This window comes from Stenella coeruleoalba (genome assembly GCF_951394435.1).
Source record: "Stenella coeruleoalba genome assembly, chromosome: 14".
Lineage (NCBI taxonomy): Eukaryota > Metazoa > Chordata > Mammalia > Artiodactyla > Delphinidae > Stenella > Stenella coeruleoalba.
This window is the reverse complement of record NC_137160.1, coordinates 83,606,882-83,634,494: the sequence shown is the minus strand read 5'-3', so window position 1 is coordinate 83,634,494 and position 27,613 is coordinate 83,606,882. Positions and strand designations below refer to the sequence as shown.

At 44.8% G+C, this 27,613-nt stretch overlaps 1 protein-coding gene across 1 annotated transcript in view; it reads right to left on the bottom strand.

The window, feature by feature from the left end:
• The window catches only part of DNAH10 (dynein axonemal heavy chain 10), a 147,108-nt gene that overhangs the window by 55,164 nt on the left and 64,331 nt on the right, over positions 1-27,613 (bottom strand). Inside the window, exons 29-43 of the mRNA XM_079942214.1 lie at positions 27,358-27,591; positions 25,584-25,807; positions 19,776-20,045; positions 19,446-19,629; positions 17,645-17,779; positions 16,326-16,478; positions 13,960-14,148; positions 12,368-12,514; positions 11,596-11,787; positions 9,850-9,968; positions 8,116-8,274; positions 4,876-5,011; positions 2,398-2,520; positions 588-722; positions 51-267 (exon numbers count right to left, since the gene is read on the bottom strand). Coding sequence (XP_079798340.1) covers positions 51-267; positions 588-722; positions 2,398-2,520; positions 4,876-5,011; positions 8,116-8,274; positions 9,850-9,968; positions 11,596-11,787; positions 12,368-12,514; positions 13,960-14,148; positions 16,326-16,478; positions 17,645-17,779; positions 19,446-19,629; positions 19,776-20,045; positions 25,584-25,807; positions 27,358-27,591 — 2,617 coding nt within the window. The remainder of the gene's footprint in view (positions 1-50; positions 268-587; positions 723-2,397; positions 2,521-4,875; positions 5,012-8,115; positions 8,275-9,849; positions 9,969-11,595; positions 11,788-12,367; positions 12,515-13,959; positions 14,149-16,325; positions 16,479-17,644; positions 17,780-19,445; positions 19,630-19,775; positions 20,046-25,583; positions 25,808-27,357; positions 27,592-27,613) is intronic.

Below are 27,613 nucleotides of genomic sequence, written 5' to 3'. Positions count from 1 at the left end.
CCTAACCAAAAACATTCTGAGCAGGAAAACAAGCTACCTTTGGTTCCTACCTGGCAGTTCCCCAGGGTTGGCCCAAACGCCTTCCGTATCAACAGTAGGCAAAGAAGCGATGTGTTTAATGCATTCATCAAATTTAGCCCTTCCATCCTCGAGCAGGGCAGCGCCCAGAGAGCAGCACAGAGCCTCTAAGAAGTAGCACTCCAGAACATCGCGGTCCTCGATTTCTCCCTCTAGTAACGAATCCAGCATCTTGGTTAACTGGGTTACCTGGTTCACAGGAAAACACCTGGGTCCGTCCATATATTCCACACATCCCCACCAGGGTCGGTTCTGGTCATAAATCCCGGGATCCCAGATCCCAAAGCGGCGGGAACTATATGACCCGCCATATTGGTTTCAACAGATGGAGCCCAGTATCTTGTCTTGCACAGGGTCACAAAAGGAAGTATTGTGTCCTCCTTGTCAGTAGCTGGCAATGTTAGAACTTACCCATCTGGCATCTTTGCTCCTCTTGAAAGCCCACTGTGGGGGGGGGGGTCCATCTTTAGGGAAGAATTTCTTTTTTGCCGACAAAGATCCTTACTTACCATATTTAGGCTTGTCTGCGGAACTATTGTCTTCAGCTTCTCTCCTTGTTTTCCAGCCACTATTCCTTCCGTTATCATGTCAATGAGATAGGGTACATATTTCTCAAACAGACTCTGTAAATCACCTTGCTCCACCTATAAAAGAGCAGAATTTCAAAGCATTTTCAAGGGTTCCTTTATTTAAATGGAAGTTCGTGGGAAGCTTTGCTTGTAAAAAGAGGGGGGGAGAGGGAACTTCCCCGGTGGTCCAGTGGCTATGAGTCCACGCTCCCAATGCAGGGGGCCAGGGTTCGATCCCTGGTCAGGGAACTAGATCCCACATGCCACAACTAAGAGTTCGCATGACGCAACTAAAGATCCCGTGTGCCGCAACTAAGACCCGCCTGGCGCAGCCAAATAAATAAATAAATATTAAAAAAAAAAAGAGGGGGTGAGAAATATTTTCTGATGAATGAGAAATTTGGCAGGTGAGTAAACTCTGATAACTCATATATTTGTAGAGAAGTTTGTCCTTTATAATGCTCTTTCATTTCATCGTGAAGCCTTTGAGTTCACTGACCTGGGAGGGAGGTGCCACAAAAGGTCCCATTTGATAGGAAAAGCGCAGGTTACCTTAGAGCTCAAACGACATGGCCACAGTCATTGAGCAAAGCGTGCAAAGCCGTGGAAGGTCCTTCTCCCTACCAAGGCATTGATGACCACCAGGGATTGCAATGGGCGGTCATCCCCCATTTGACAGTGTGCCTCAAATGGTCCCATCATGTTTCCCTTGGTCTTCTTTGGGGTAATTATGTCCTGGTTTCCAATTCACCATCAGCCTAGTGGTCCTTCTAGAGACGCATCCTGTGTGGTCATGGTGTCCCAGGTGTGGTCAAGCCACAACGTTCACATGACTGTCACATCTATCTCTGCAGCTTTCAATGAAGCCTACCATTAAGACAATACACATTTTTGAGCAGCCATGTGATACGTCACAGGGTTTGAGGTCAACTGAAACCATCGGATCTCAATTCCATGACAAACTAGGTCCTTCACACACTGTATTCATCCAACTGAGCAAAGCAGGAGGTGCTGGGCACCTAATAGAGACAAGTCTCCCAACTCCTGGGCTTGGCTGGATAAGGGGTTGCCAACTACAACGCATAAGCCAAATCTGGCCTGCCACCTGTTTTTGTAAATAAAGTTTTATTGGTATATTGTTATGCCCATTCATGTACTGTGGCCGCTTTCATACCACAATGGCGGGGTTGAGTAGTTGCAAAGAAACCACATGGCCCGCAAAGCCTAAACTATCTACTCTCTACTCTTTCACAGAAAAAATTTGTCGCTCCCTGGTCTAGACTATCAAAATCACTACCTATCCCACCTGCTGTGAATTATCTGGAAATCTAATAAGGGTGTCTCCCATGTTTTTTATTTTTTACTTTTTTATTTTTATATTTTTTGCGGTACGCGGGCCTCTCACTGCTGTGGCCTCTCCCGTTGCGGAGCACAGGCTCCGGACGCGCAGGCTCAGTGGCCACGGCTCACGGGCCCAGCCGCTCCGCGGCATGTGGGATCTTCCCGGACCGGGGCACGAACCCGTGTCCCCTGCATCGGCAGGCGGACTCTCAACCACTGTGCCACCGGGGAAGCCCCGGGTGTCTTCCATGTTTTTATCCAACTTATTGATAACATTAAGTGCTCAAGATCCTGGGCAGGTCAAGGTCAAGGTCATGGCCTTCAACAACAAACATCCCTCTGAGTTATTTTTATCCAACTAGCCACCAATACTAGTAACTGGTAAGTTCATTTTGGGAATAATTTTCACCTTGTTTTGTATTTGATTAACCCATTTTTTCCAGTACGGTTGATATTTCAAGTTTTTCGGATCCACGTAAACCATTCCACACCGAGACACAGTCGCAGGGGAGGCATACTGTAAATCTCCAACCTGGAGAAACAAACAAGATCAGTGTTTTCTACAGCTACAGACAACTGGAGTGCGTGTTTTAAAGCCGTTGCTTGTACAAAGTTTTTACAAATGCATAGAACCCAAGTCATACCCCAGTTAACACAGCTTTTATGAGGTTTCTAATTGAACACTTAGGTTTATCACGGGAAGATTATGCATCTCTGATGTAGCACTTTTTAAGTTTCTTTGACCATAAAATTAATATGAAAATTAACATGCTGTAGAATATCTGGCCAAAATTAAAAAGTATAAAGAAGAAAATAAGTTAACCAAAATCCCACCACCAAGAAACAAACACTGTTTTGGGGTGTTTTCCTTTCAGTCTTTTTTCTTTATTTTTTATAACATAATTGAGATCAGGGAATATGAAACTTAGTAAGTATGCATCTAACAGCAATATCAACACACCAGTCTCTCTTCATCTGAAAAAAAGACACCGTTCAGTCAGTCAACAAAATAATGATATGCATAAATACTCATACGTCGACAAATTTTGCAGGCCAAGTTAGGAATGGTATTAGCACTAAGCTAGAGTGAAAGCAAGTCTCAGGACCACAGCTGTGAAACAGGTTCAGAGGATATGACAGAAAGTTTGAAAAATGAAGATAAGATAAAGGCAAATAGTGAGAGAGAGAGAGGAAAAAAAGGCAACTATAAACTCCAGTAAAAAAAAAAATGGCTCTAAAAGAAAGTAAATGCATCACAGTTCCTGGATTTCTTGCTTCGCCAGCAAGTATATCACAGTATACTAGTTGGCTCTACAGTAAATATTTCCTAATTCATAATGATGTAAATATGTTTACTGGTTTAACTGACTTAGCAGTATAGTATTCTATGGAGGGGAGGTGGGCTGATGGTATAAAAGATGAACCCTCACTTTCATAGCAGTCAGTCAACAGATAATGTGTAACCTTGATAAAGGAAGAAATAGCACGCAAAGTGGGTTCCTTTAGACAGTAGAGTAACCATCAGAAGAAACAACTCAAGTGTGAAATGGAGTTACCTCTGGGATACAGTAAGGAGGGATGATGAGGGCAGCAGGTAGAAGAACAGAGTTGTACTCATCATAAATTCTTCTGCATTGTTTGGGTTTTCTTCAATCATCTATATTTATAGCTATTTTAATAAACATTTTAGTCTACAAATAACAAATGCGGGAGAGGGTGTGGAGAAAAGGGAACCCTCCTACACCGTTGGTGGAAATGTAAGTTGGTGCAGCTACTGTGAAGAACAGTATGGAGGTTCCTTAAAAAAACTAAAAATAGAGCTCCTATATGATCCAGCAATCCCACTCCTGGGCATATATCTGGACAAAACTATAATTCAAAAAGATACATGTACCACAGTGTTCACTGCAGCACTATTTACAATGGCCAAGACATGGAAACAACCTAAATTTCCATCAACAGATGAGTGGATAAAGAAGATGTGGTACATATATACAATGGAATACTACTCAGCCATGAAAAAGAATGAAATAATGCCATTTGCAGCAACATGGATGGACCTAGAGATTATCATACTAAGTGAGGTAGGTCAGAAGGAGAAAGACAAATACCATATGATATCACTTATACGTGGAATCTGAAATATGACACAAGTGAACTTATTTACAAAAGAGAAACACACTCACAGACATAGAGAACAGAATTGTGGTTGCCAAGGGGGAGGGGGATGGGGGAGGGATGGATTGGGAGTTTGGGATTAGCAGATGCAAACTATTATACATAGGATGGATAAACAACAAGGTCCCACTATACAGCACAGGGAACTATATTCAGTATCCTGTGATAAACCATAATGGAAAAGAATATGAAAAAGAATGTATATAAATGTATAACTAAATCACTCTGCTGAACAGTAGAAATCAACACAACATTGTAAATCAACTATACTTCAATAAAATAAATTTTTTTAAAAATAAACATTTTAGGGACTTCCCTGGTGGTACAGTGGTTAAGAATCTGCCCGCCAATGCAGGGGACACAGATTTGATCCCTGGTCCAGGAAGATCCCACATGCAGTGGGGCAACTAAGCCCGTGCGCCACAACTATTGAGCCCGCGTGCCACAACTACCGAAGCCTGCACGCCTAGAGCCCGTGCTCGGCAACAAGAGAAGCCACCACAATGAGAAGCCTGCGCACCGCAACGAAGAGTCGCCCCCTCTCGATGCAACTAGAGAAAGCCCACGCGTGTCGACGGAGACCCGAAGCAGCCAAAAATAAATTTAAAAAATTACAAATGTAAATAAAAAATTAAAAGTTAAAAAATAAACATTTTAAATTTTAATTAAAAGAAAGACCTATGTGAAATTATTTTTCATCACTACTTGCCTCGAAGACCAGGGCACAGTGTGCTTGAAGCCGAATACGCTCACCGTTGGCCAACGTCAGCAGCTTGTTGTCGTCCATCACAGAATTCATGTTCTCCACCCACAGAGCGTCCACATCACCATCAAATAAAATATACCTGCAGCAACCAGAGAAACGTGAGCCATGTAAGGCTTCCAACTATGGAGCTTGGTGCAACCTCCCTGTTCATGTTGAACGTCTTTTCCCAGGGTTTCCTTTTTTTCTTTTCATTTTTTTTTCTTGCAGTACGCGGGCCTCTCACTGTCGTGGTCTCTCCCGTTGCGGAGCACAGGCTCCGGACGCGCAGGCTCAGCGGCCATGCCTCACGGGCCTAGCCGCTCCGCGGCATGTGGGATCTTCCCGGACCCGGGCACGAACCCGTGTCTCCTGCATCGGCAGGCGGACTCTCAACCACTGCGCCACCAGGGAAGCCCCTTTTTTTCTCTTTTAAAGATTTTTTTTTTTTTGATGTGGACCATTTTTAAAGTCTTTATTGAATTTGTTACAATATTGCTTCTGTCTTATGTTTTGGTTTTTCGGCCACGAGGCATGTGGGATCTTAGCTCCCCGACCAGGGATCGAACCTGCACCCCCTGCATTGGAAGGCGAAGTCTTAACCACTGGACCGCCAGGGAAGTCCCACAGGGTTTTCTAACCAGGATCTGAGATAGGGCACCCTACTTGGTGCTTACAATAGTTTATATATATATAAACTATTCGAGTTAGTCACCAACATTTAAGAATCAGGAAACCTGACCCAACAATCTGGATTCCCTTCTTCCCTGGCAAACAGGAAGGTCTGACAGTACAGACTTGCATTCCCGCGTGGGAACGATGCGCTGCTGCTGGTAGTAGCTGCCCATGAAGACACAGTGTCTCAGTCCACCTCATTCTTTTCTTAAATCTGAGCATCAGCTGCTATTTACCGCTGGTTTGGACACCTAGTCCTCTTATGGTCAAGTTAAAAGGATTTCATATACCCATGTGTACGGGATTGAATGGTGGCCCCCATAAGATAGGTCTATCCAGAAGCTGTGAGTGGGACCTTATTTGGAAAAAAGGTCTTTGCAGATATAATTAAGGTAAGGATCTTGAGATGAGATCATCCTGGATTATCCAACAACAAGTATCCTTACATCGGGGGAAGCCACGTGAAGATGGAGGCAGAGATTGGAGGGATGCGGCCATAAGCCAAGCAATGCCTGGGGTCACTAAAGCTGTCAAAGGCAAGGGAGGACCTTCCTCTAGAATCTTCAGAGGCAGTGCTGCCCCGTCTTTGTTTCAGACTTCTGGCCTCCAGAAATGATGAAGAATAAATTTCTGGGTGGTATTGTTTTAGCCACCCAGTTAATGGTAATTTGTTACAGAGGCCCTGCAGAAGCTAATACACCATGTAACTTGGCCCATTTCACTCCCTGATGCTACCTGCTGGGCCCCTAGGAACATCTGCATTTGCAAAGCCCTGGTTTACACACCATCCTTCCTGGCAGGAGATCTACTTTGGCTTCAGGGCCTCCGGTGTTCAAGCTACGTGACCCTTCAGTTCTGTGGCTATAGTGGGTCACATCACAGTAAAGCCCAGCTCCGAGGGAGACTGAGTTGGACAGGGGGATTCTACTGTGCTGGAATGCTGATTTGATATTGCTTCCGTTTAATTCACTGATATGAGTAGTTGGATTTTTCCAGCATTAACCTTTTGGTTTATTTTCTTCCAGTATTTTTTTTAACTTCTTTTATCTTAAATAATTTCAAACTTACAGAGTTGCAAGAATAGACGAGTGCAAAGAAGTACCATATGCCCTCCAACCAGAGGGCAGTTGTTAATTTTGCCCCGTGGACGCTCTTTTGTTCTCTCTCTGTTTTCCTGAATCATTTGAAAATAAGTTGCGGACATGACGCCCTGTATTCCTAAATGCTTAAGCACGCGTTTCCTAAGAACAAACACCTTCTCTAATATAACCACAGTACAGTTATCAAAATCAGGACATTTAGCATCGATAGACTACTGTTAGCTAATATACAATCCATGTTCAAATTTCACCAACTGTCCCAAAAGAAAGTCTCCATTTTATAGCATCGTAGGAAGACTAGATTCAGGCTACAATCAATAGATGCTAAAACCGTCGGGTGAAGGTTTGACGAGGAATATAGGGTATTTACATAGTCTTAGGGTATCTCCCCACACCTTGCATATCAATTGCAGAAGGAAAAATGGCAGATACCACCCTAACCTGATGATCGAAGTTAAAGTCACCAATAAGGGGGCAAACCAGTATCACGTGCTTCCGATGAGACGCTGAGAAGGGCACCATGTCCCTTCTGAGAGATTCCTGCAAGGACATGTAGCCTGCATCCAGTTACGAGAAAGCAACAGACAAACCCAAACTGAGGGCGTATTCTGTGCAGCAGCTGGCCTGGAATCTTTCAGAACATCAAGGCCATGAAAGATAAAGAAAACCTAAGGAACTGCTTGAAATTAGAAGACGTCAAAGCGATAGGACAACCGAGCACAGTGTGAAATCCTGGACTGATCCAGAATCAGGAGAGGATTGCTAAAAAGAGTCTGTTCCAAAAGTCATCAGTTGAGACGTTAGACTCGTTATTTAAGGGATTTTTAATTAATGGGGTTGGACTAGAATATACAATCAGGATCATCCCTGGGTTTACCTGACAGGTGTCACGGGAGCAACTAACACCGGAGAATGCTTTTTACTGGATGTTCCAATAGAGCATTTCCCCTCCCGGCCTCACTAGACCCTCACCGCGGTGGGCAGTGATTGGAGCAGGGCAGGCAGCCTCAACCGCGCCTGCAGGTGAGAAAGTGCAGCTCTGAAGGGTGTTCCAGCACTTTCCACGATGCTTTGTCGCTTCTCCTTGACGTACCTTGCCGTAGAGGCAGCCTGGTGTGGTGCCCGTTTGAGGGCTTGGACTCTGATGTCCCAAGTTCAAATCCCTGGCCTTGGGGCAAGCTCTTTCCTCCCCTTCCTTGGATCTCAGCTTCCTCCATGGTAAGCTGGGATCCATCGTAGTCAAGGAGCGTGATTTAGACAACACATAAACAGCACTGAGGTGGTACCTGGCCCTTCGTGAGCAGAGCCCCCTGAGTCTGTTTGCTTCCAAGCATGAAACTACAATACTATATACATCATTTGTTTCTTTGTAAGCTTTGGCTAACTCACTATGAACCCACCCAGGCTCTTCCCTCCCTACAAAGATACTCACTTTCGCTCCTTCTTATCCGTCGGCTTGTTGACCTCCCTGAAGATGTTGGACAGCACCCCATCTGTCCAGTCTCGGGTGGTGGGGTCCAGGATGCCGTAGAGCTCTATGACACTCATCGCCTTGGGGTTCAGGACATACAGCTTTGTCACCAGCCCGAGCCTAAATCAAAGGAGAGGCTTCAGCCGTGGCTCGGGCAGACTAAACGCATTAGGAGCACAATCTAGGTCACCCATGTGGGGGATCAGATCCCCTGTGTTTTCGATCCAATCCAAAATTTAAAATGCAAACCATCCAAACTCTGCACTGGGCTTCCCACTCTCTGTTAATGACTTGTGCTAAACACAAGGGAACCACCTTTCACCAGGAACGTGGCCCCAACACAAGTGAGGTCTGAACTGATAACACGGCTTTGACTTCTGAGGGCAACAGACGCTAACCTTCATGTATATTTCATGTTTGTGTATTTACATATTCATGCACATGGCACACTCAGGCAAATATTTCACAACGGGTGTTAGGAGATTATAGTCACCAGGATAACGTAAAACCTTTGGACTCCCGACGCTCAGTCCCTCATAGTTACAGAACGACATCTGCCCTGCGTTGCTGGCTTTACAAATCACGCAGACAGGGTATTTCCCAGTATAATGCCTGTAAATTCCCGCAGTGCCGTGGGATTAACTCATCTATAGAAAACTAAAGTTCACACAAAACATAGTTTATAATTAACAAAATAAATAAATAAAAATAATCGTGGCATACCTATACTCACATCTGTACGTGACAGTTCTATAAATTATCTAACAATGAATTAATTACAGAACGAAATACAGGATGGCTATGGAATAACCCTCTTAAAATCAGTAAGCCATCGTCCACTGATTATCTCACGAGAAACATAAGAAGGAAGAAGGAACGACTGTCACTCAATTGGATTTTATAGCCTACTAGAACTGGTAAAGTCACAAAGATTATAAGGCTTGATTTAGATGTTTGCTGGAACGTCAGCGTGCACTGAAATCTTTCCGGAATGCAGCTATTGCTTAGGAGAAAGGTGAGAAGTCAGAAAACCCATATTCAGTATAAGGGCATCGATTCACCACAGGTCTTTGTGATATTCTATATTAGGAGTGTGAAATCACTTTTTCCTTCGAGTAGTATAGCTCTTGCAGGGCTGGTGATGATAAGGCATTTGGGGAGGGGACACTTTTTTGGCCACTCTGATACCATAACAGTGTCGCCTAACGGCCGGGGGGCCTGACCGACTTTACAGGAGCAATCTGAACGCCAAGAAAATACGACCTAAGTTAATTTTCAAAACATCCTTATAAGATAGTTTTTGAAATACTCATTTCACAAATAAACCTATTCACAGTCTGATGCACAAAAGGCTAACTGCTTTGCCTTCTAAAATATATCAACTAAATCAGCAATAAAACAAGTTAAGATGCTCTGGGTTTGGGACTTGCCTGGCCGTCCAGTGGTTAGGACTTCGCACTCCCACTGCAGGCGGCACAGGTTCCATCCCTGGTCAGGGAACTGAGATCCCACAAGCCACGTGGCGCGGCCAAAGTTAAAAAAAAAAAAAGATGCTCCGGGTTTAAAGCGGGGTGTCTGGGACAAACGTAACCTCCCAGGAAATCAGAGAGCAAAGTGGGACTAGGTAATACCGCCACCGACCTCACCGTGAAACCACCGTGGCAACAAAGCCCTCCCCGAGGAGGCCATACTCACCTGGTCTGGGCCTGACACAGGGCATTTACGACCACGGACTTGCCCCCTCCCGTGGGCCCCACCACCATTGTCGTGTGGCGGGTCATCATGGTCTCGAACATCTGAACCACCTTATCCACCTGTGGGACAAGCAGTGGCAGCTGGGTTAAAACATAGCTTTTTGTTAAAAACAGCTTTATTGAGCTAGAATTTGCACACCGTACAACTCACGCATTTAAAGTGTTTCAACAATTCAGTGGTTTTCAGTATGTTTAAAAGGTTGTGAAACCATTACCACGTTCAATTTTAGAACATTTTCATCACCCCCCACAGAAAAAAACCTCTGTGCTCATTCGTCATGTCTCCCAAGCCCGTTGCCCCCAGCCCCTGGCACCCACTAATCTACTGTCTGTCTCTATGGATTTGCCCGTTCTTGACAAAAGAATGGAATGATATAAAGGGAATTGTGCAGTATGTAGTTTGGGGTGTCTGGCTTCTTTCACTCAGCATCATGTTTTTAAGGTTCACCCATCAGTGTAGCCTGTGTCAGTACTTCCTTCCTTTTTATGGCCAAATAATGTTCCATTGTATGGATGGACCACATTTTGTCTATCTCTTCATCCGTTGATGATATTTGCATTATTTCCACTTGTTGGCACTTACGAATAATGCTGCTATGAATATTCATGGACAAGTTTTCATGTGGATAAATACGTTCTCATTTCTCTTGGGTTTATACCTAGGAATAAAATTGCTGTTCGTCATATAGTAACTCTATGTTTCACTTCTTGAGGAACCACCAGACTCTTTCCAAAAGTGGCTACACTACACCTTTCTACATTCCCACGAAAAACACATCTTTTTAAACAACCACCTCTAGAGGAAACCACCAGGGCCAGGAAAGGTGCACAGAGATCTCTCATCTGTGGTCAGTACCCGCTGCCCTGGCCTGAGGCCTCTGGGTAGCCTGATGCCCCAAGGTGGCCCGTCCAGAGGCAGCCACCCCAAACCTGCAGCTTTGGGCATTTACGCCCTGAGCAGAACACTCTGGCCATAATGTATGGCTTACAGACAACATATACAATCTCACAGGCTTCAGATGATCAAAATTTTACTTGTAATATCTAATTTAAAATTTTTTCAAGTGTGACTCTGGGGGAAAAAAAGGTGGGGTGGGGAGAGAAGATTAGACGGTTGGGCCCCAAAACAAAATACTTAATTTATCTGATCACATTATGCCAAAAACATTTTTGGAAGGTGAGATATCCATAGAGTGGAATATAACTCAGCCTCCAAAAGGAAGGGAATCCTGACACATGCTACAACACGGATGAACCTTGAGGACGCTATGCTGAGTGAAATCAGCCAGACACAAAAGGACACACACTGTATGATTCCACTCACATGAGGTCCCCAGAGGAGTCAAATGCCTAGAGACAGAAAGTAGAATAGAGGTTACCAGGTGCTGAGGGAGGAGGAGGGGGAATTAGTATTTAATGGGGACAGAGCTTCAGTTTTGCACGATGCAAATCTCTTTCACCACAACATGAGTATATTTAACATTATTAAACTGTACTAAAAATGGATAAAATGGTAAATCTTATGTGTACTTTACCACAATAAAAAAAAAGAAAAAGAAAATGGGGGTGGGGAATGGTTAAGATGGTAAATGTTATGTGTATTTTACCACAATTATTTTTAAATGAAAAAAAAAATGGAAAGGACCCAGAAAAAGCCAGTGAACTCTCATCCTCAGCAGCATTTTACCTGGACAGGTAAGACAATGTAGCCATTTTCCTGGAGCACCTGTTCTACAGCATCATTGAAATCGGGGTAGCGAACCCGCGGGCAGTCTAGTCCAGGAAACAGATCGGAAATCAAACCAAGGAAGAGAGGGACGTCTTCAAACACGAACTTGGGCAGATTCATGTCTCGAAGGGCCCTCATAAGCACCACATCCTGGATGGAACGAAACAGACGTCTTCAAAGATGTTTCTGAAAGCCCCCAGGGCTAGTCTAGAAATCGTCTTATGAAGTAGACAATGAAATTTTATATGAAATACAAAACATAAAGCATTCCAAGTACAGTTTCTGGAGAGATACACGAGTCTATTGCCCACAGAGTGGCATTGATCAGACTCTGTTCTGGAGTAAGTCCCGTGTGAAAGAAACATGACCACCCCTCTGGCTTTTATTGCAAAGAGGAAATAACTCATGTTCGTGCTTTCTAGAGAATTTTATTCACCCCCACCCCTCCAGCCCATCATCCTGCAATTGTAGATTGATTATTATCATTGAAGTATCACAAACATTGGCACCATGAAGACATTGAACTGGACCTTATGGTAATATGCCAAATTCAAAGAGAACAATGTAATGAAGAAGAGACCAAATGAAGGCCAGACAAGTAAATGAAGTGACAGCTAAGAATAAAACTTTCTCTTGATACCTGTGCTCCCCGTCACCTCCATCCCAGCATTTAGTCAATACACATGAACCAAATTAAAAAACCAGAGAACTTAGAGCATGTGGCCCCTACCTCCCTAAGCTCAGAAGAACCTCTCTTCAGCTCACCAGCCATCACCAACACTGATTTAACGGCTCTGAGTCCAAAATCATAATGATGTTGCTTGGAGAGCTGCTCCCGGGCCAGCTTATACAGAACGGTCATCTTTTTGGCCAGAGTCTTTTGTGATAAAAGACAATGAAAAATAAATGAAGAAAATGCCCTGAAAACACCAGAACGTCACGACACAAAGAAAACTGACATAAAGATGTTCAGATGAAGCTGCTCTACAAACCAGCAAATCTTGCCTCCAACAAATACCAGGATGGGTCCCCCGTTTTTAACAGTGATAAATTACAACCTAATTTAAAAGAACACCAGCCTTACCAGACAGAGTTGGATGACAGTCCTTGAAAGCCAAGGAAAATCTTAACCACCTTAAAGAACAGAATTCATACAACTTTTTAAATCATAGAGATTACACTCCAGAAATGTGCTTCCTTTAACCTAAACATGTTATTAAAGTTTTCTCGTAACTGTTTTTGGGGACAAGTCATCCACCTGGTCTACATCAAGGATTCAACACTTGCTGGTCCCTATGGATGGCATGGGGATTTTGCTCATTGAAACTAAGAACCAGAGATCTCTCCACTCCGGCTCCAAATCCATAGACAATAGGATTGGCAATAAGAGCCTTTACCAAAACACTGCAGAGAAGCAACCTAACAATCCTTTACCTTAAAAATATTTGCAGGCTTCCCTGGTGGCACAGTGGTTGAGAGTCCACCTGCCGATGCAGGGGACGCGGGTTCGTGCCCCAGTCCGGGAAGATCCCACATGACACGGAGCGGCTGGGCCCGTGAGCCATGGCCGCTGAGCCTGCGCGTCCGGAGCCTGTGCTCCGCAACGGGAGAGGCCACAACAGTGATAGGCCTGCGTACCACAAAAAAAAAAAAAAAATATATATATATATATATATATATATATATATATATTTATTTATTTATTTATTTGGCTGCAGCGGGTCTTAGTTGCAGCATGCGGGATCTTATTTTTTAGGTGCTGCATGTGGGATACAGTTGCCCGACCGGGGGTCAAACCCAGGCAGGCCCCCTGCATTGGGAGCGCGAAGTCTTAACCACTGGACCACCAGGGAAGTCCCAGTTTCCTGGTTTTGATGTTATCACTGCGGGAAGCTGGGTGAGCGGTACCTGGAACTCTCTGGACTACTGCTGCCATCTCTTGTGAGTCAAATGATTCCAAAATAAAAGTTATAATTTTAAAAAGAGAGAAAGGGAGGACTTCCCTGGTGGTCCAGTGGTTAAGACTCCACACTTCCACTGCAGGGGGCACAGGTTCAGTCCCTGGTCGGGGAACTAAGATCCCGCATGCAGCACAATGTGGCCAAATAAATTAATTTAATTTAATTTTAAGAAATGATGCACTCCCAGCTTTAAAAAAGAGAAAAAGAGACAGAGAGAGAGAAAAGGGAGAGAGATAAAGCAAAACAATTTGAAAAGCCACACTTTTCAAATTTCAAGCCCTGGGAATGAAAATGTCCCAGGGCCCCCATCTGCGAGCAGACCCAGGCGGGTGCAGGGACGCCTGGCGGTAAGGGACCTCACCTTGGCCCAGAAGAAGCCCTCGGAGAACAGCATGATTTCACAGATCTGCTGCAGGTCAGGCACAATCACCACCACGGGCCGGAACAGGGCCTTCACTGACTCGGGCAGTTCCGTGCGGCCCGCGTAGCCGGGGTTCATGGTGATGAAGATGCCCATTCTCGAGTCCAGGGAGATCTCCTGCCCTTCAAACTAGGGGACAAGAGGAAAGGAAGGAAGGATTATGCTGCTGGCCAGCCTACCATGGGGCAAGGAGGCCTGGGGAGCCACATGGCTCTTCCTTTCATGGGTACAAGACAGACACCACCATCTGTCTCTTGCCCTTTCCCGGTGATAAATGCAGAGTCCTCGTGCTTATGGCCTCAGTGTTCTGGGGTGCCAGCCTCAGCCGACCCCCAAACTCTGATGTGAATCAAGGGTCTGTCCACTTGAGAAGTAGCTGATGTTGGGAAAGTGTGCAGCCGGGGGTTGATTCGAGGCACTGTGTGACCTCCAACAGGTCACTTACCCTCTCTGAGTCTCTGTTTCCTTCTCTGCAAGGCTGTGGCAGTTAAACGAGACAACATATTCAAGAGCACCCAGCCCACTGCTTCGTGCAAAGTGGACTTTCATTCATGTTAGCTGTCACTTCTCTCCCCATTCCCACCTTCATGCTGGTCTGGCTGCCTGGGTGTCACCTGGACCCTTCCGACAGAATCCTACCTCAGCATCCTTCAAGAAACCAGCCTGTGTCCTCCAGGGGCCCCATGGACCAACAAAATGCAGAAATCTCTATATTTTGAGTCTCTTTAGCCTACAGTTGAATTTCAACTGTCTTAACTTTCCTCTCTACTAAGATTTTACTATTCTATTTCTTTTCATGGTCCACCAGAGAGACAGACGACAGATGTTTTATTTTTATGAGGCACAGCCTGCCTCAGGGACAAGAGGGCAGCCCAGCCTGAGAGCTGATGCTCCCCAGAGATGGAGGCTGCTGTCTTGTCTCTCAAGTCTGCACTGAGACTACACTCACCCACGCCTCAGTATCTCATGTGAGTCCCAGATCAACCTCTGGAGACAAGACACAGCCCTGCTCTTAAAAACACAGGCTCTAGGGACTTCCCTGGCGGTCCAGTGGCTAAGACTCCACACTTCCACTGCAGGGGGAGTGCGTTCTGTCCCCGGTCAGGGAACTAAGATCCCACATCCTGCATGCCACACAGCATGGCCCAAAACACAAAACAAAACAAAACAGCTTCTAGAAACCCAAACACATTGCAGGCTCAATGTGTCTCCCATGGGAGTAGTAAGCTCAGCCCTAAAATGTTTCAGAAGAACTAATTAATAGAAATCCATCCAGAATCCTCAAATGTTTAACAGTACCCAGTTTACATAATCTCTTGACCATGAGCCCTGAGGTCCAGGGAGAAAGCAGGTGGGGTGCAGGGCCGCAGAGGTGCCCACAATGGAATCCTCACCAACCCATGCTGAATTTGGGTCCTGAATCTCCCAATGAGGCTCTGTGGGGCCTTGGAGGATGTACAGGAGTTTTCAGGTGAAGGAGAAAAAAGGACAATTCCAAGCAGATAGGGATGCATATGGTGTCCCAGGGCGTGGAATGTTTGTAGAGCAAGTGGCGTAAAGTGACAAGTGTTCAGGGCACGCAGGGGCAAGGACAGTGGCCAGAGGAGCAGTAGAGCAAGCTGGGATCACAGTGTAGGGAAACGGTCCAGCCATTCTGGTCTCTGTTGTCAGAGAACTCACTCTGGGCTACCTAAATTACATACGGTCCTGTTTCTCCAAACTCTCAACCAGTTTAATCTGATGTAACTTCATACAGACATCCCAAACTTGAGTCTACAAATGTATTGTTGGACGGGGAGAGATTAGTAAATTCTCAAAAAATTTTTAAGTTTGCCTTTTCACTTTGATAACAATCTTAATAATCTTCCTCATTACAGTGCGGTAATTTTACCAAGTACGAAGGCAAATGTTCTTGTTCACTGTGATAATTTCTACTGAAGATATTTTGATTGAATGGAACGTTGATTTTTCTTCTTTAAGTCGTTTTTTCTCAAATTTGGGAAGAATATTTCCTGACCTTGAAAGGGGGCCTTACACATCACTTATTTGAGAATCCTGCCCTACCCGTCTGTAACTATGGATCACATGTCTGGAATTATTTTGAAGTTCTTAGACTATTACAGTCCTTAATTATCAAAGATGTTGATAATTTGGGGAAACCCAACTATCTCCATTTGAAAGCAGAAGTTGGGCAAATCTTCATCTAGGGGGAACCTGGTCTGGATAGACGACTGTCCACCACCTGATATTTCAGCACGTTCCCAGCCTGGGGACATGATCCGGGCTGGCTTCACACTTATCCTCACCTGGAACCTGGTCAACTGATGGATCAGAGCGTTTCGGATCGTCTGGATCTGGGACGAGATGACTGAGAGCACGGAGGCATCGATGCGATTAAACTCGTCAAAACAGCCCCAAGCCCCACACTGAGCCATGCCCGAGAAAATCTTCCCGACGGCCTGGGATGAAAGAAGTGTCAGGACAAGGGCAATTTTCATCTTGAAAACTGCAAGCAATCCATGTATGGATACCATTTTCTAAATTAAAAGCGAACGACAATCAGAACCTACTGTAGAGCACAGGGAACTCTACTCAGTGTTCTGTAGTGACCGAAATGGGAAAGAAATCCAAAAAAGAGGGGATATATGTATACGTATAGCTGATTCACTTTGCTGTACAGCAGAAACTAACACAACATTGTAAAGCAACTCTACTCCAATAAAAATTTTAAAAATAAAAAATAAAAAAAGCAAATGACGCTCATCAGATTGGCAGAGAAGAGCCACCCCAGGAGTGGGTCTTCCTGGCAAGACTTCCAAGGCCTCTCGTGGGCCAGCTACCACTCATAGGATTTCACAAATTAAGGATTTTTTTAAAGATTTGTATTAGACTATAGTTGATTTACAATGTTGTGTTAGTTTCTGCTGTATAGCACAGTGAATCAGTTATATATATACATACATACACTCTTTTTTAGATTCTCTTCCCATATAGGCCATTACAGAGTATTGAGTAGAGTTCCCTGTGCTATACAGTAGGTCCTTACCAGTTATCTAGTTTATATAGAGTAGTGTATATATGTCCATCCCAATCTCCCAATTTATCCCTCCTCCTCTTTCCCCCTGGTAACCGTAAGTTTTTCTACATCTGTGACTCTATTTTTGTTTTGTAATTAAGTTCAAGGATTTCACAAATTAAGGATTTTAACGTAAAAACCCAGATTTCTGGCTTCTCTTGAGATGCTGGAAAATCTAACACTGGGTCCACTTTTCCAAGTGGCAACAATTGACCTAAGCGCAATAGCGGCTCCCCCTTTAGACGGAGCTTTGCTTTCCAGTTGGCCGCAGTCCCCACCACTCTCTATCGTCTGTCTGCTGCTTTATTCATTTACACTATCTAGCTGACTCCAGTGGGCATTTAGTTTGGGACTCTTGCCCTACATGCTGCTAACAAAGAGATACAGCCAAGTTCCTAGACTGTGATGGTGAAACGTTTCCTACTATGTTCCTCCAGCTGTCACCATGTCATCTCATGGAAGCGTATGGGGTGAAATGCCTTCCCACGCTGTCCCCCTTTTAGCTCTCCGCCTAAGAAGACCGTACCAGAAGTGACGCCAGGGCCTTACTTTGTAATCCATGCCTTCGCCGCAGTTGGTTACAACACAGAGCAAGCCCAAGGCTTTGGCCAGGTCCTTGGTGGTCTCAGTTTTGCCAGTACCTGCTGGGCCAGCAGGGGCCCCACCCAGATACATGGACAGCGCCTGTTAGAAGCCAAATGCAAAACATACGTTGTCTGATTCACGGAAAGAAACAGGTGTCAATTCCCAGTTTGTGACAGTCTGTGCAGGAGTATATAAATGGCAATGGACCAGTTCACACTCACCTTTTCTGACAGTCACCATTTTTTTTTAAGTCTTTATTGAATTTGTTACAATATTGCTTCTGTTTTATGTTTGGTTTTTTGGCCCTGAGGCATGTGGGATCTCAGCTCCCCAATCAGGGATCGAACCTGCACCCCCTGCATTGGAAGGCGAAGTCTTAACCACTGGACCGCCAGGGAAGTCCCTGACAGTCACCATGTTTAACATTTCTTTTCTGTCTTTCTCCGTTGACCTCCACTGACCACCGCCCACCCGGCCCCCCATTATATAGGAACCAGGGACTCTGCAATATGCTGGACTCTGTACCCACCCTGAGCACAGTGCCTATAGCAGTTCCCAGAGCTGAGGCTCATGGAAACATGGACATCTGTGCAGGGAAGGATTAACTGTGCCCAAAGAAAGGTTTGGCCCTTTGTCTCTAGATCCTAGGAGCTGACCTCTAAGCCCTCAGAATGCCCTGCCTGAGAAGGGTGTCCTTGTTTATCTGGGGACCTTGGGCCACGCTGGACAGTCTAACAATGTGATTTATGGTGGGAGCCTTGGGCCACATGGTATCATCAAGTCAACTTCTGCAGGGTCTGGGGACTAAGGTCAGTCATTCAGGGGGTCAGTCATGTCTGCATGACAAGCCCCCAGTTAAAGCGCTGGCCACCAAGGCTCGGTGGGCTTCCATGGGTGGCAGGACTTCACACATGCGGCCACACAGAGCTGCCAGAGGAAATGATGCTGTCTGGACAGCTGCATCAGAGAGAAAACTGAAGGCTGGAAGCTCCTGGACCCTGTCCTATGCCTTCCTCCATTGCTGATTTTGATCTGTATCCATTTGCTGCAAAAACCATAACCAGGACCATAATGGCTTTACTGAATTCTGTCATTTCTTTTAGCAAACTATTGAACCTGAGGGTGGTTTTAGGGGCCGCCTGAACTTGCAACAGCCCAATCCCAAAAGGTGGCACGTAGGTCATATTCCAAATGGAAACTCTTTTATATAGATTTTGAAAGTGTAACATCCCTTACTCTCAGCATTAACTTCCTGGGGCTGCCGTAACAAAGTACCACAAACTGGCTGGCTTAAAACAACAGAAATGTATTCTTTCACAGTTCTGGAGGCTAAAAGTCTGAAATCAAGGTGTGGGTAGGGCCACACTCCTTCCGAAGGCTCCAGGGGAGGATCCTTCCTGGCCTCTTCCAGCTTCTGGTGGCCCCAGGTGTCCCTGGCTTGTGGCCGCATCCCTCCTGTCTCTGCCTCCGTCTTCACATCACTTTCTCTGTGTCTCTGTGTTCTCTTCTCTTCTTACAAGGACATCAGTCACTGGTATTAGGGCCCTAATCCAGGATGTTCTCACCCCAATCCTTAACTAATTCGATCTGCCAAGACCCTATTTCTAAATAAGGTCACATCCGAGCTTCCGAGCAGACCTGAATTTGGGGCAGGGTAGGGGACACTGGTCAACCCAGTACACCATCACAATTAACATAGTCACCCTTAGAGAAAAACACACAACCCCAGGTGAACGATCACCAAGAGACCCAGGCTGCCAATCACCTGAGTGAGAGTCAGGTAAATCCGGTCCGTAAGGGGCGTGATAACCAGCCTCCCGTTCAAACCCATGTACTCGTAGCCGTAGCTGAAGGTCCCCGTGCACTGGCGGATGTTCAGCTCATCTGGTTCTCGGTCCCAGTAAAACCGTAGCTGACTTTCCCATTCGAACTCCCGGGCCTCGAGAATGCTGGAAGGTGAGCAACGGGGTATAAGTGAAGAGAGAAAGAGATGCAGAAGAAGGTGGACAAGGGGGAGGAAGGAGAGATGCTGAGAGAGGCCAGAGGACGACAAAAGACAGGTTTCGAGACGCCAGTGCCCTAGGCAGGTCCCTACCTGTCCCGTATGAAAGAGTCAACTATATCTCGGGCGTGTACGTCGATGATGAGGACGGTGTTGTATTTCTTTCTGTCGTTTCTGCTTAAGGACATGGTGATCCGAGTGACCAGCTCATCAATCTGCCGGTGCATCTTCTGGCCGTAGTTCTTCATGGCCTGCTTCTCCCCTTGCTGCACTTTGCGGAAGACATCTTCCACCTCCCAGGTCCACCACACCTGGCTGGCGGCCAGCACCACCATCCCTTGGTACAGGAGCATCCAGTCGACCCTAAGGGAAAAGCACACCTTCAACGAGATTTTCCCAGGATTGGGACCGAAAACGGTCCTGTCAAGAATCTAATTCTTTCAAAAGGAAATCCTGCTGTACACTGTTGTAAATTGGTACAGCTACTATGGAGAACAGTATGGAGCTTCCTTTAAAAAACTTAAAATAGAACTACCATATGACCCAGCAATCCCACTCCTAGACATATACCCGGAAAAAACCATAATCCGGAAGGATACATGCACCCCAATGTTCACTGCTGCACGATTTACAGTAGCCAAGACGTGGAAGCAACCTAGATGTCCATCAACAGAGGAATGGGTAAAGAAGACGTGGTACATTTATACAATGGAATATTACTCAGTCATAAAAAGAATGAGATAATGCCATTTGCAGCAACATGGATGCAACTAGAGATTATCATACTAAGCAAAGCAAGTCACACAGAGAAAGACAAATATCATATGACAGCACTCATATGTGGAATCTAATTTTTAAAAAAGATACAAATGAACTTATTTACAAAACAGAAGCAGACATAGATATCGAAAACAAACTCATGGTTACCAAATGGGAAACTTGTGGGTGAGTGATAAGTCAGGAGCTTGGGATGAACACACACACACTACTATATGTAAGACAGATAACCAACAAGGACCTACTGTATAGCTCAGGGAACTCTACCCAATATTCTGTGATAACCCATATGAGACAAGAATCTAAAAAAGAATGAATATATGTATAACTGAATCACTTTGCTGTACACACTAAAACTACAATGTTGTGTAGACACAACATTGTAAATCAACTATGCTCCAATAAAATTAAAATATTAAAAAAAGAATCTATTTCTTTCATACAGATGGCCAACAGGCACATGAAACGGTGCTCAACAATGCTAATTACTAGACAAATGCAAATCAAAACTGCAATGAGGTCCCACCTCACACAGGTCAGAACGGCCGTCATCAAAAAGTCTACAAACATAAACGCTGGAGAGGGTGTGGAGCGAAGGGAACCCTCCTGCACTGTTGGTGGGAATGTAAACTGGTGCAGCCACTGCAGAGAACAGTATGGAGGCTTCTTCAAAAACTAAAAATACAGTTACCGTATGATCCAGCAATCCCACTCCTGGGCAGATATCCGGAAAAGACAAAACTTCTAATTCAAAAAGATATATGGGGACTTCCCTGGCGGCCCAGTGGTTAACACTCCACACTTCCACTGCAGTGGGCGTGGGTTCGATCCCTGGTCAGGGAACTAAGATCCCATAAGCTGCGCGGTGCAGCCAAAACAAAAAGATATACGCACCTCAGTGTTTACAGCAGCACTATTTACAACAGCCAGGCCACGGAAGCAACCTACTGCAATGGAATACTACTCAGCCATAAAACAGAATGAAATAATGCCATTTGCAGCAACACGGATGGACCTAGAGATGATCATACTCAGTGAAGTCAGTCAAAGACAAACATCATATGATATCACTTATATGTGGAATCTAAAAATTAATACAAACGAACTTATTTATGAAACAGAAACAGACTCAGACATAGAAAACAAACTTATGGTTACTAAACAGGAAGGTGGGAAATAAATTAGGAGTATGGGATTAACAGATACGAACCAATATACATAAAATAGATAAGCAACAAGGATTTACTGTATAGCACAGGGAATTATATTCAATATCTTGTAGTAACCTATAAAGGAAAAGAATCAGGAATGTATATATGAGTGTGTGTATAGCTGAATCACTTTGCTGTACACCTGAAACTAACACAATATGGTAAATCAACTATACTTCATTTAAAAAAAATCTATTTCTTTGATCTGGAATAGGGAAGGCAAAGTATGAGCTGCAGGTAAGCAAAGGAGAATAAAACTCTTCTGGTCAGATAGTAAAACACCAGGCCAACAGAGACATGCACATGAAAAAATTACAGGTGCATGACTGTGTAAAAGATGCCAGATCACTTTAAAGATGTGTCTTTACAGATGTTTAAAAATTATTTAACATTATGGGCATACTGTAAGAATTTTTTAATTTTTAAAAATTCCGGGCTACCCTGGTGGCGCAGTGGTTGACAGTCCGCCTGCCGATGCAGGGGATACGGGTTCGTGCCCCGGTCCGGGAAGATCCCACATGCCGCAGGGCGGCTGGGCCCATGAGCAATGGCCGCTGAGCCTGCGCGTCCGGAGACTGTGCTCCGCAACGGGAGAGGCCACAACAGTGAGAGGCCCGCGTACCGCAAAAAAAAAAAAATTCCAACAAAAAAATTAATTATCTCTGACCACACACCCCCATGGTTCCTTGTTATAGTTTCCTGAGTGTCACTCGGCACTCTTTTCCATTCTCATACAGACCTGTTCAAAGTTCAAGATACACAAATATGGGGAGAAGGGGTTGGAAGGGCTGTTTCTCCAAAATCGGGATCAGGGAACACAAGCTACACTGCACCTTGCTTTTCTCACCTATTGGTTCTAGTGGGCATGCGTCTAGGTCAACGGACATAGGTCTGACCAGGTCCTCGTCAAAGCTGCACGATATTTCAGAGCATCAAAGGATCGCAATTTAAGCAGATGTTTCCGCACTGATGTCTATTCAAGTTGCTTCCAGTTCTTTTGCCAATACAAACGATACCGCGGTAAACGTCTCTCTACATTGTCTGGCACTGTCTGGAGGCATTTTTGGTTGTCACAACTGGGGGAAAGGGTATTGCTGGCATCTAGTGGGTGCTAGAGGCCAGGGATGCTGGTAAACATCCTACAATAAACAGGACGGTCTCCCACAGCAAAGAATTATCCGGCCCCAGATGTCAACAGCACCGATGGCGAGAAACCCTGCTTTATGCACATCCTGAGGAGTCAGAGCGGCTTCTAGTGTTACGGACCAGAATCCCAAGTGCAGGGCGACCAGTACAAAAGCACTTTTCTGATAGTTTATTTTAATAGGAAAAGTCAAATTACTTTAAAACGTTGTAGCAATCCGTCCCCCCACCAGCCATGCATACTGCTGTCCTTCTCACCACACCCTCGCCAGCACTAGGCGTTATATTCTTTTGAATTTTTTGCCAATCTGAAAGGTGAACAAAACAATATCTCATTCGGCCTTAATCTGCAGATCCTGGATGACCAGTGAAGTCTTTCCTCTTTTCACATGTTTATCAGCCACTTGGATTTCCCCTACTGACATACTAATTTCCAAAGCTGGTAAGTGCCTTGAAACACATTAGGGCAAACTTTTCTTCTAAATCGTACCTAAAAAAATAATGGACCCAGAGCTATAAGTTCCAATCCAGTAAAAGTGACTGCAAATGACGAGTCATTATCTTGATGATGGGCAATTAATGGCAAAATAAATTTTAAAGAATACTTAAAACAATAAAAAGCATTTGGCTTTAACGTCTTGTGTTAAAATTGTGCGGTGCCTCTAAAACCTAAATAGTATGTATGGTTGTGTTCCCGACACACAAGAGAGATGTAACGAAGGTGACGGAGGTCCAGAGGACGGTACTGAAATGAACAAAGGTGGATCTTGCGACAGGCAACAAACCTGGGAAGTAGGAAATCAGGAGAGGTGGAAACACTATAACCAGAGAAAATCAAGTGGTTCAGGGCAGAGCTAAGATGAACGTGATGGTGTCTGGCAAATCCCAGGACAGCGGGTGTGCTCTGGGGCTACATACAGCTGGGCCTGTGCTCTCAGTGATGCTGAAACATGTCCGCTCACGTAAATCAATATTATCATTTCAGTGACTCACCCCCTTCATTAGGAGCGACAAGTGCGCTTTAGCAGAGCGGTATTTAGGTGAGGAAAGGGTGGCTCAGACATTTCCCAATTAATCAGGTTGAATTCTCTTAACTCTGTCTTCCACCAACCACACGTTGTCACACATAGCAACACCCTGGCAAAGTAGTAGTTATGAGGCAAATAAAATGAATAAATGCAGATATAAAATTCATGCAATTTGGGAACACTGCAGAGATTTTTAGATATTCCGCTTCTGAAGGGCAGTGGTTTCTGTCTAGTTCAGTGTTGAAACAGCATCAAGCACAGTGATTAGCCCAGAGCAGGAATCCAGTAAACGCTAGTAAAATGAATGAATACAGCCCATGATGGGTTAAGGCCACCTCCTATCAGCTCATGAGAGGTAACTGACAAATATTCAGGAATTTTGCAAGTGGTGTGTTAAACTTCTTACCATTATTCCATTCAGTGTTTTTGTTTTGTTTTTTTTAATTTTGGCCATGCCACGCAGCTTGCTGGCTCTCAGTTCCCCAACCAGGGACCAAACCCAGGCCCTTGGCAGTGAAAGGGTAGAGTCTTAACCACTGGACTGCCAGGGAATTCCCTCCATTTAGCCTTCTTGAAATCAGACATGTGGGAGTATTTACACGATGGGAATTGGGAAATGCTCTACAGCAAAGCTTTTCTTTTCCCAGAGAGCTAGTTTACTAATACACCACTGAATGTATGTATGTATGTGTATATATATATATATATATATATATATATATATGGACACCTGATTATATAAAGAGGTACCAATTTTTTTACATGGTGCAGAACCTAAGAAAAAGCAGGATCCTAATCAGACAAATATTATGCTCTGTTCTAATAACTTATTTAAACAGACATTTTCAGTCTGCAAAATCAAAAAGGCAGCAGGCGAAACCAAGAGGACGGTGTTCTCATGATAATAAAGACTTTGTGTCTGCACAAAGGCCCTGCCAAATACACAGCTCTCCTGGAAAGTTACCCAAAGATGCTTTGCGGGCTTTGAGTTCAGCCCTCTTAGCCACTAGGATCAGGCGTGGTTCAGCTCGGTGCTTGGAAGCTTCTAGGCCACAAAAATCAAAGAATGGTTGAAATTCATCAAATACTTTAGAAACAACTTTACCCGTTAACCTACACATAGAATCCACCTTAATGAACACCTGGTCTCTGGTGGGTCACTAGGTTCTCACACCTGAGCTCAGAATCCCCTGGGATATTGTGAAAACCCAGATCCCTGGGCCCCACCCTGAGAATTTCTTTTCTTTTTTCTGATATCTATTTGTTTGTTTGTTTGTTTTGGCTGCACCAAGTCTTAGTTGCAGCACGCGGGATCTTAGCTGCAGCATGTGGACTTCCTGGTTGCAGCATGTGAACTCTTAGTTGCAGCACGCATGTGGGATCTAGTTCCCCAATCAGGGATTGAACCCGGGCCCCCTGCATTGGGAGCATGAAGTCTTACCCACTGGAGCAGCAGGGAAGTCCCTCGAGAATTTCTGTTGGGGCAGGTTTGGGATGGGGCCCAGGAATATGCATTTCTAACAGGCTCCCAGGGACCCTGATGCTGCCGGTCCGGGGACCACACTTTGAGACGTGCTATATGAGGTGATCCTTACAGGACAGCTATACATCAGCTTATTTAGCTACGGCAGGAAAAGAAAACCTCATTTGAAATGTCAGTTGATCGACTCCAAACTTTGAAAATTGATTCATTATGACCATAAATATGATAAAGTAACACACAATCACATTTACAATCTTACCTGGTTCTGTCTTCACAGTATCTAAAGATAGCCTCTTTGGTAATTAGCCTGTTAGTTCTTCGCATTTCATTCAAAATTGCTGTCATCCAGTCCTCCACGCGCCCCTCGGCCCGGATGATCTTCCGGAACTCCATGACCTCTCCTTCTGCTGAAATCATGGCAGACACCAGTTTTTCTCCACTGTCCCCGTCATTAAACCTCAGCAGTGCTATGTTGTCGTACATCTGCAATACAGTGGGAGAAGCCACCCTGTAATACCTTCCCTGGGTTCTGGAATCAAAGAACAGCCTGCAGTGCCTCATCACACATCAGCGCTGCCAGGATGCCAGCAATAGCATCAGAGACCACATGCTAAATAGATGTCCATTCATTCAATGACTAACGTTCATTGGGTACTTTCGCTTATCCTGAACTATGCAAAGGTCGGTGGTAGATTAAACAAAAAGAAAGAGAGAGAAGACAGACTCCCCCCCAACACACACACTTGAGATTCTAGGGTATATGCTGATATAGAGAGGTATCTGGATATACGGACCAGCTGAAATCAGCATTCATCGAAGGAAAAGTGTTGCATTAAGTACTTGATCCTTAGTGCTTTATTTATTTGGAATAAAGGAATTGCTCGAAAACACTGGTTCTCCACCACGGATGATTTTGCCCCCAGGGGACACTGGGCGCCGTCTGGAGACATTTTTGGTCGTCACAGCTGGAGAGGGATGCTCCTGGCATCTTTTGGGTAGAGGTCAGAGATGCTGCTGAACATCCTACAATGCACGGGACCCCCGTGCAATTGAACATCCTGCAATGCACGGGACTCCCACCCCCGACACACACATATACACAGAGAGAGAGAAAAAAATTATTTGGCCCAAGATGCCAATAGTGCCAAGGCTGAGAAACCTTGCTCTGGGCTGATACTAAATATAGAGCTTTGATTAGTTGACCAAAGATTACTCCTGGCCCAGCTCTGATTCTCTATCATAAGAGATAGTTTTGTCTGTTGTGTTTCCTGCCATTCAATATCGCTCGCAGATACACATAAGTTTATGTAAAAGTATGAAAACATGGGCTGGAAGGAATCACATCACAGCCATGATAGTGGCTGCCTCTTGAAAGTGGAGGAAGAACTGTGAACGGGGATGGAATGAAGAGTATGTCAACTTTATCTCTACAAATTTATTTTACAAAAAAAGAGACAAAGCAAATATGACTAACTGGTAATAAGAGTGTCAATTCTGGGTGGCAGATAAGGTTCTTTAGCCAACACTGTAAGTCAGGCACTGTTCTAAGTACTTTACAAATATTAACCCATTTAATCTTTATCGTTATAAATTTTTATAATTGGAGTTATCTGCATTTACAGAGAAGAAAACTGATGCCCAGAGAGGTTAAGTAACTTGCCAAAGGTCACACAGCAAATCCATGTAGAGTCAGGATTCGAACTCAGACAACCTGGCTGGATGTGCTATACCACTATCCTGTATTGTCTCTCTGCTTACTATATTAGTCTTTGTGTATTTCTGTATTGTTTTAGTTTCTCTAAAAAATGTTGTCTGGGGGACTGTGGAAAAAGAGCAACAGATAGCAGCTGAGTGCTGGTGTGACTTCAGACTACAGTGGATTTCATCAGATTTATGCTTCAAATAAAAACCCCAGCAGCGGTTCACAGTCTTAAACCCCTGGGTTGAACCGAACTGTGTAGAAGACTTGAATACAACAAGCTGCAGTTACAGAGCTTACGCCACCCCTCCCCTGGGAGCCCCGGGGGGCCGACCTTGATCATGTGCTCCTGGACGCAGAGGGGGTCACTGCTGCCCAGGATGCTGAGCAACTCGTCATCAGAAATGAAGAAGAACCTGGGGAAGGCGTTCCTCTTGGAATCCAAGTAGTCGTTCAGGCTCTTCTGGCACCTCTCCAGGCCCTCGCTGATGTTCTGCAGGTCTTTGAGGCGGTTCGGGGCCTCACAGCATCTCTTGATCACGGGGTCTTTCAAGGTCTCGCCCATGATCTGGACAAAGTCAAGAGGACAG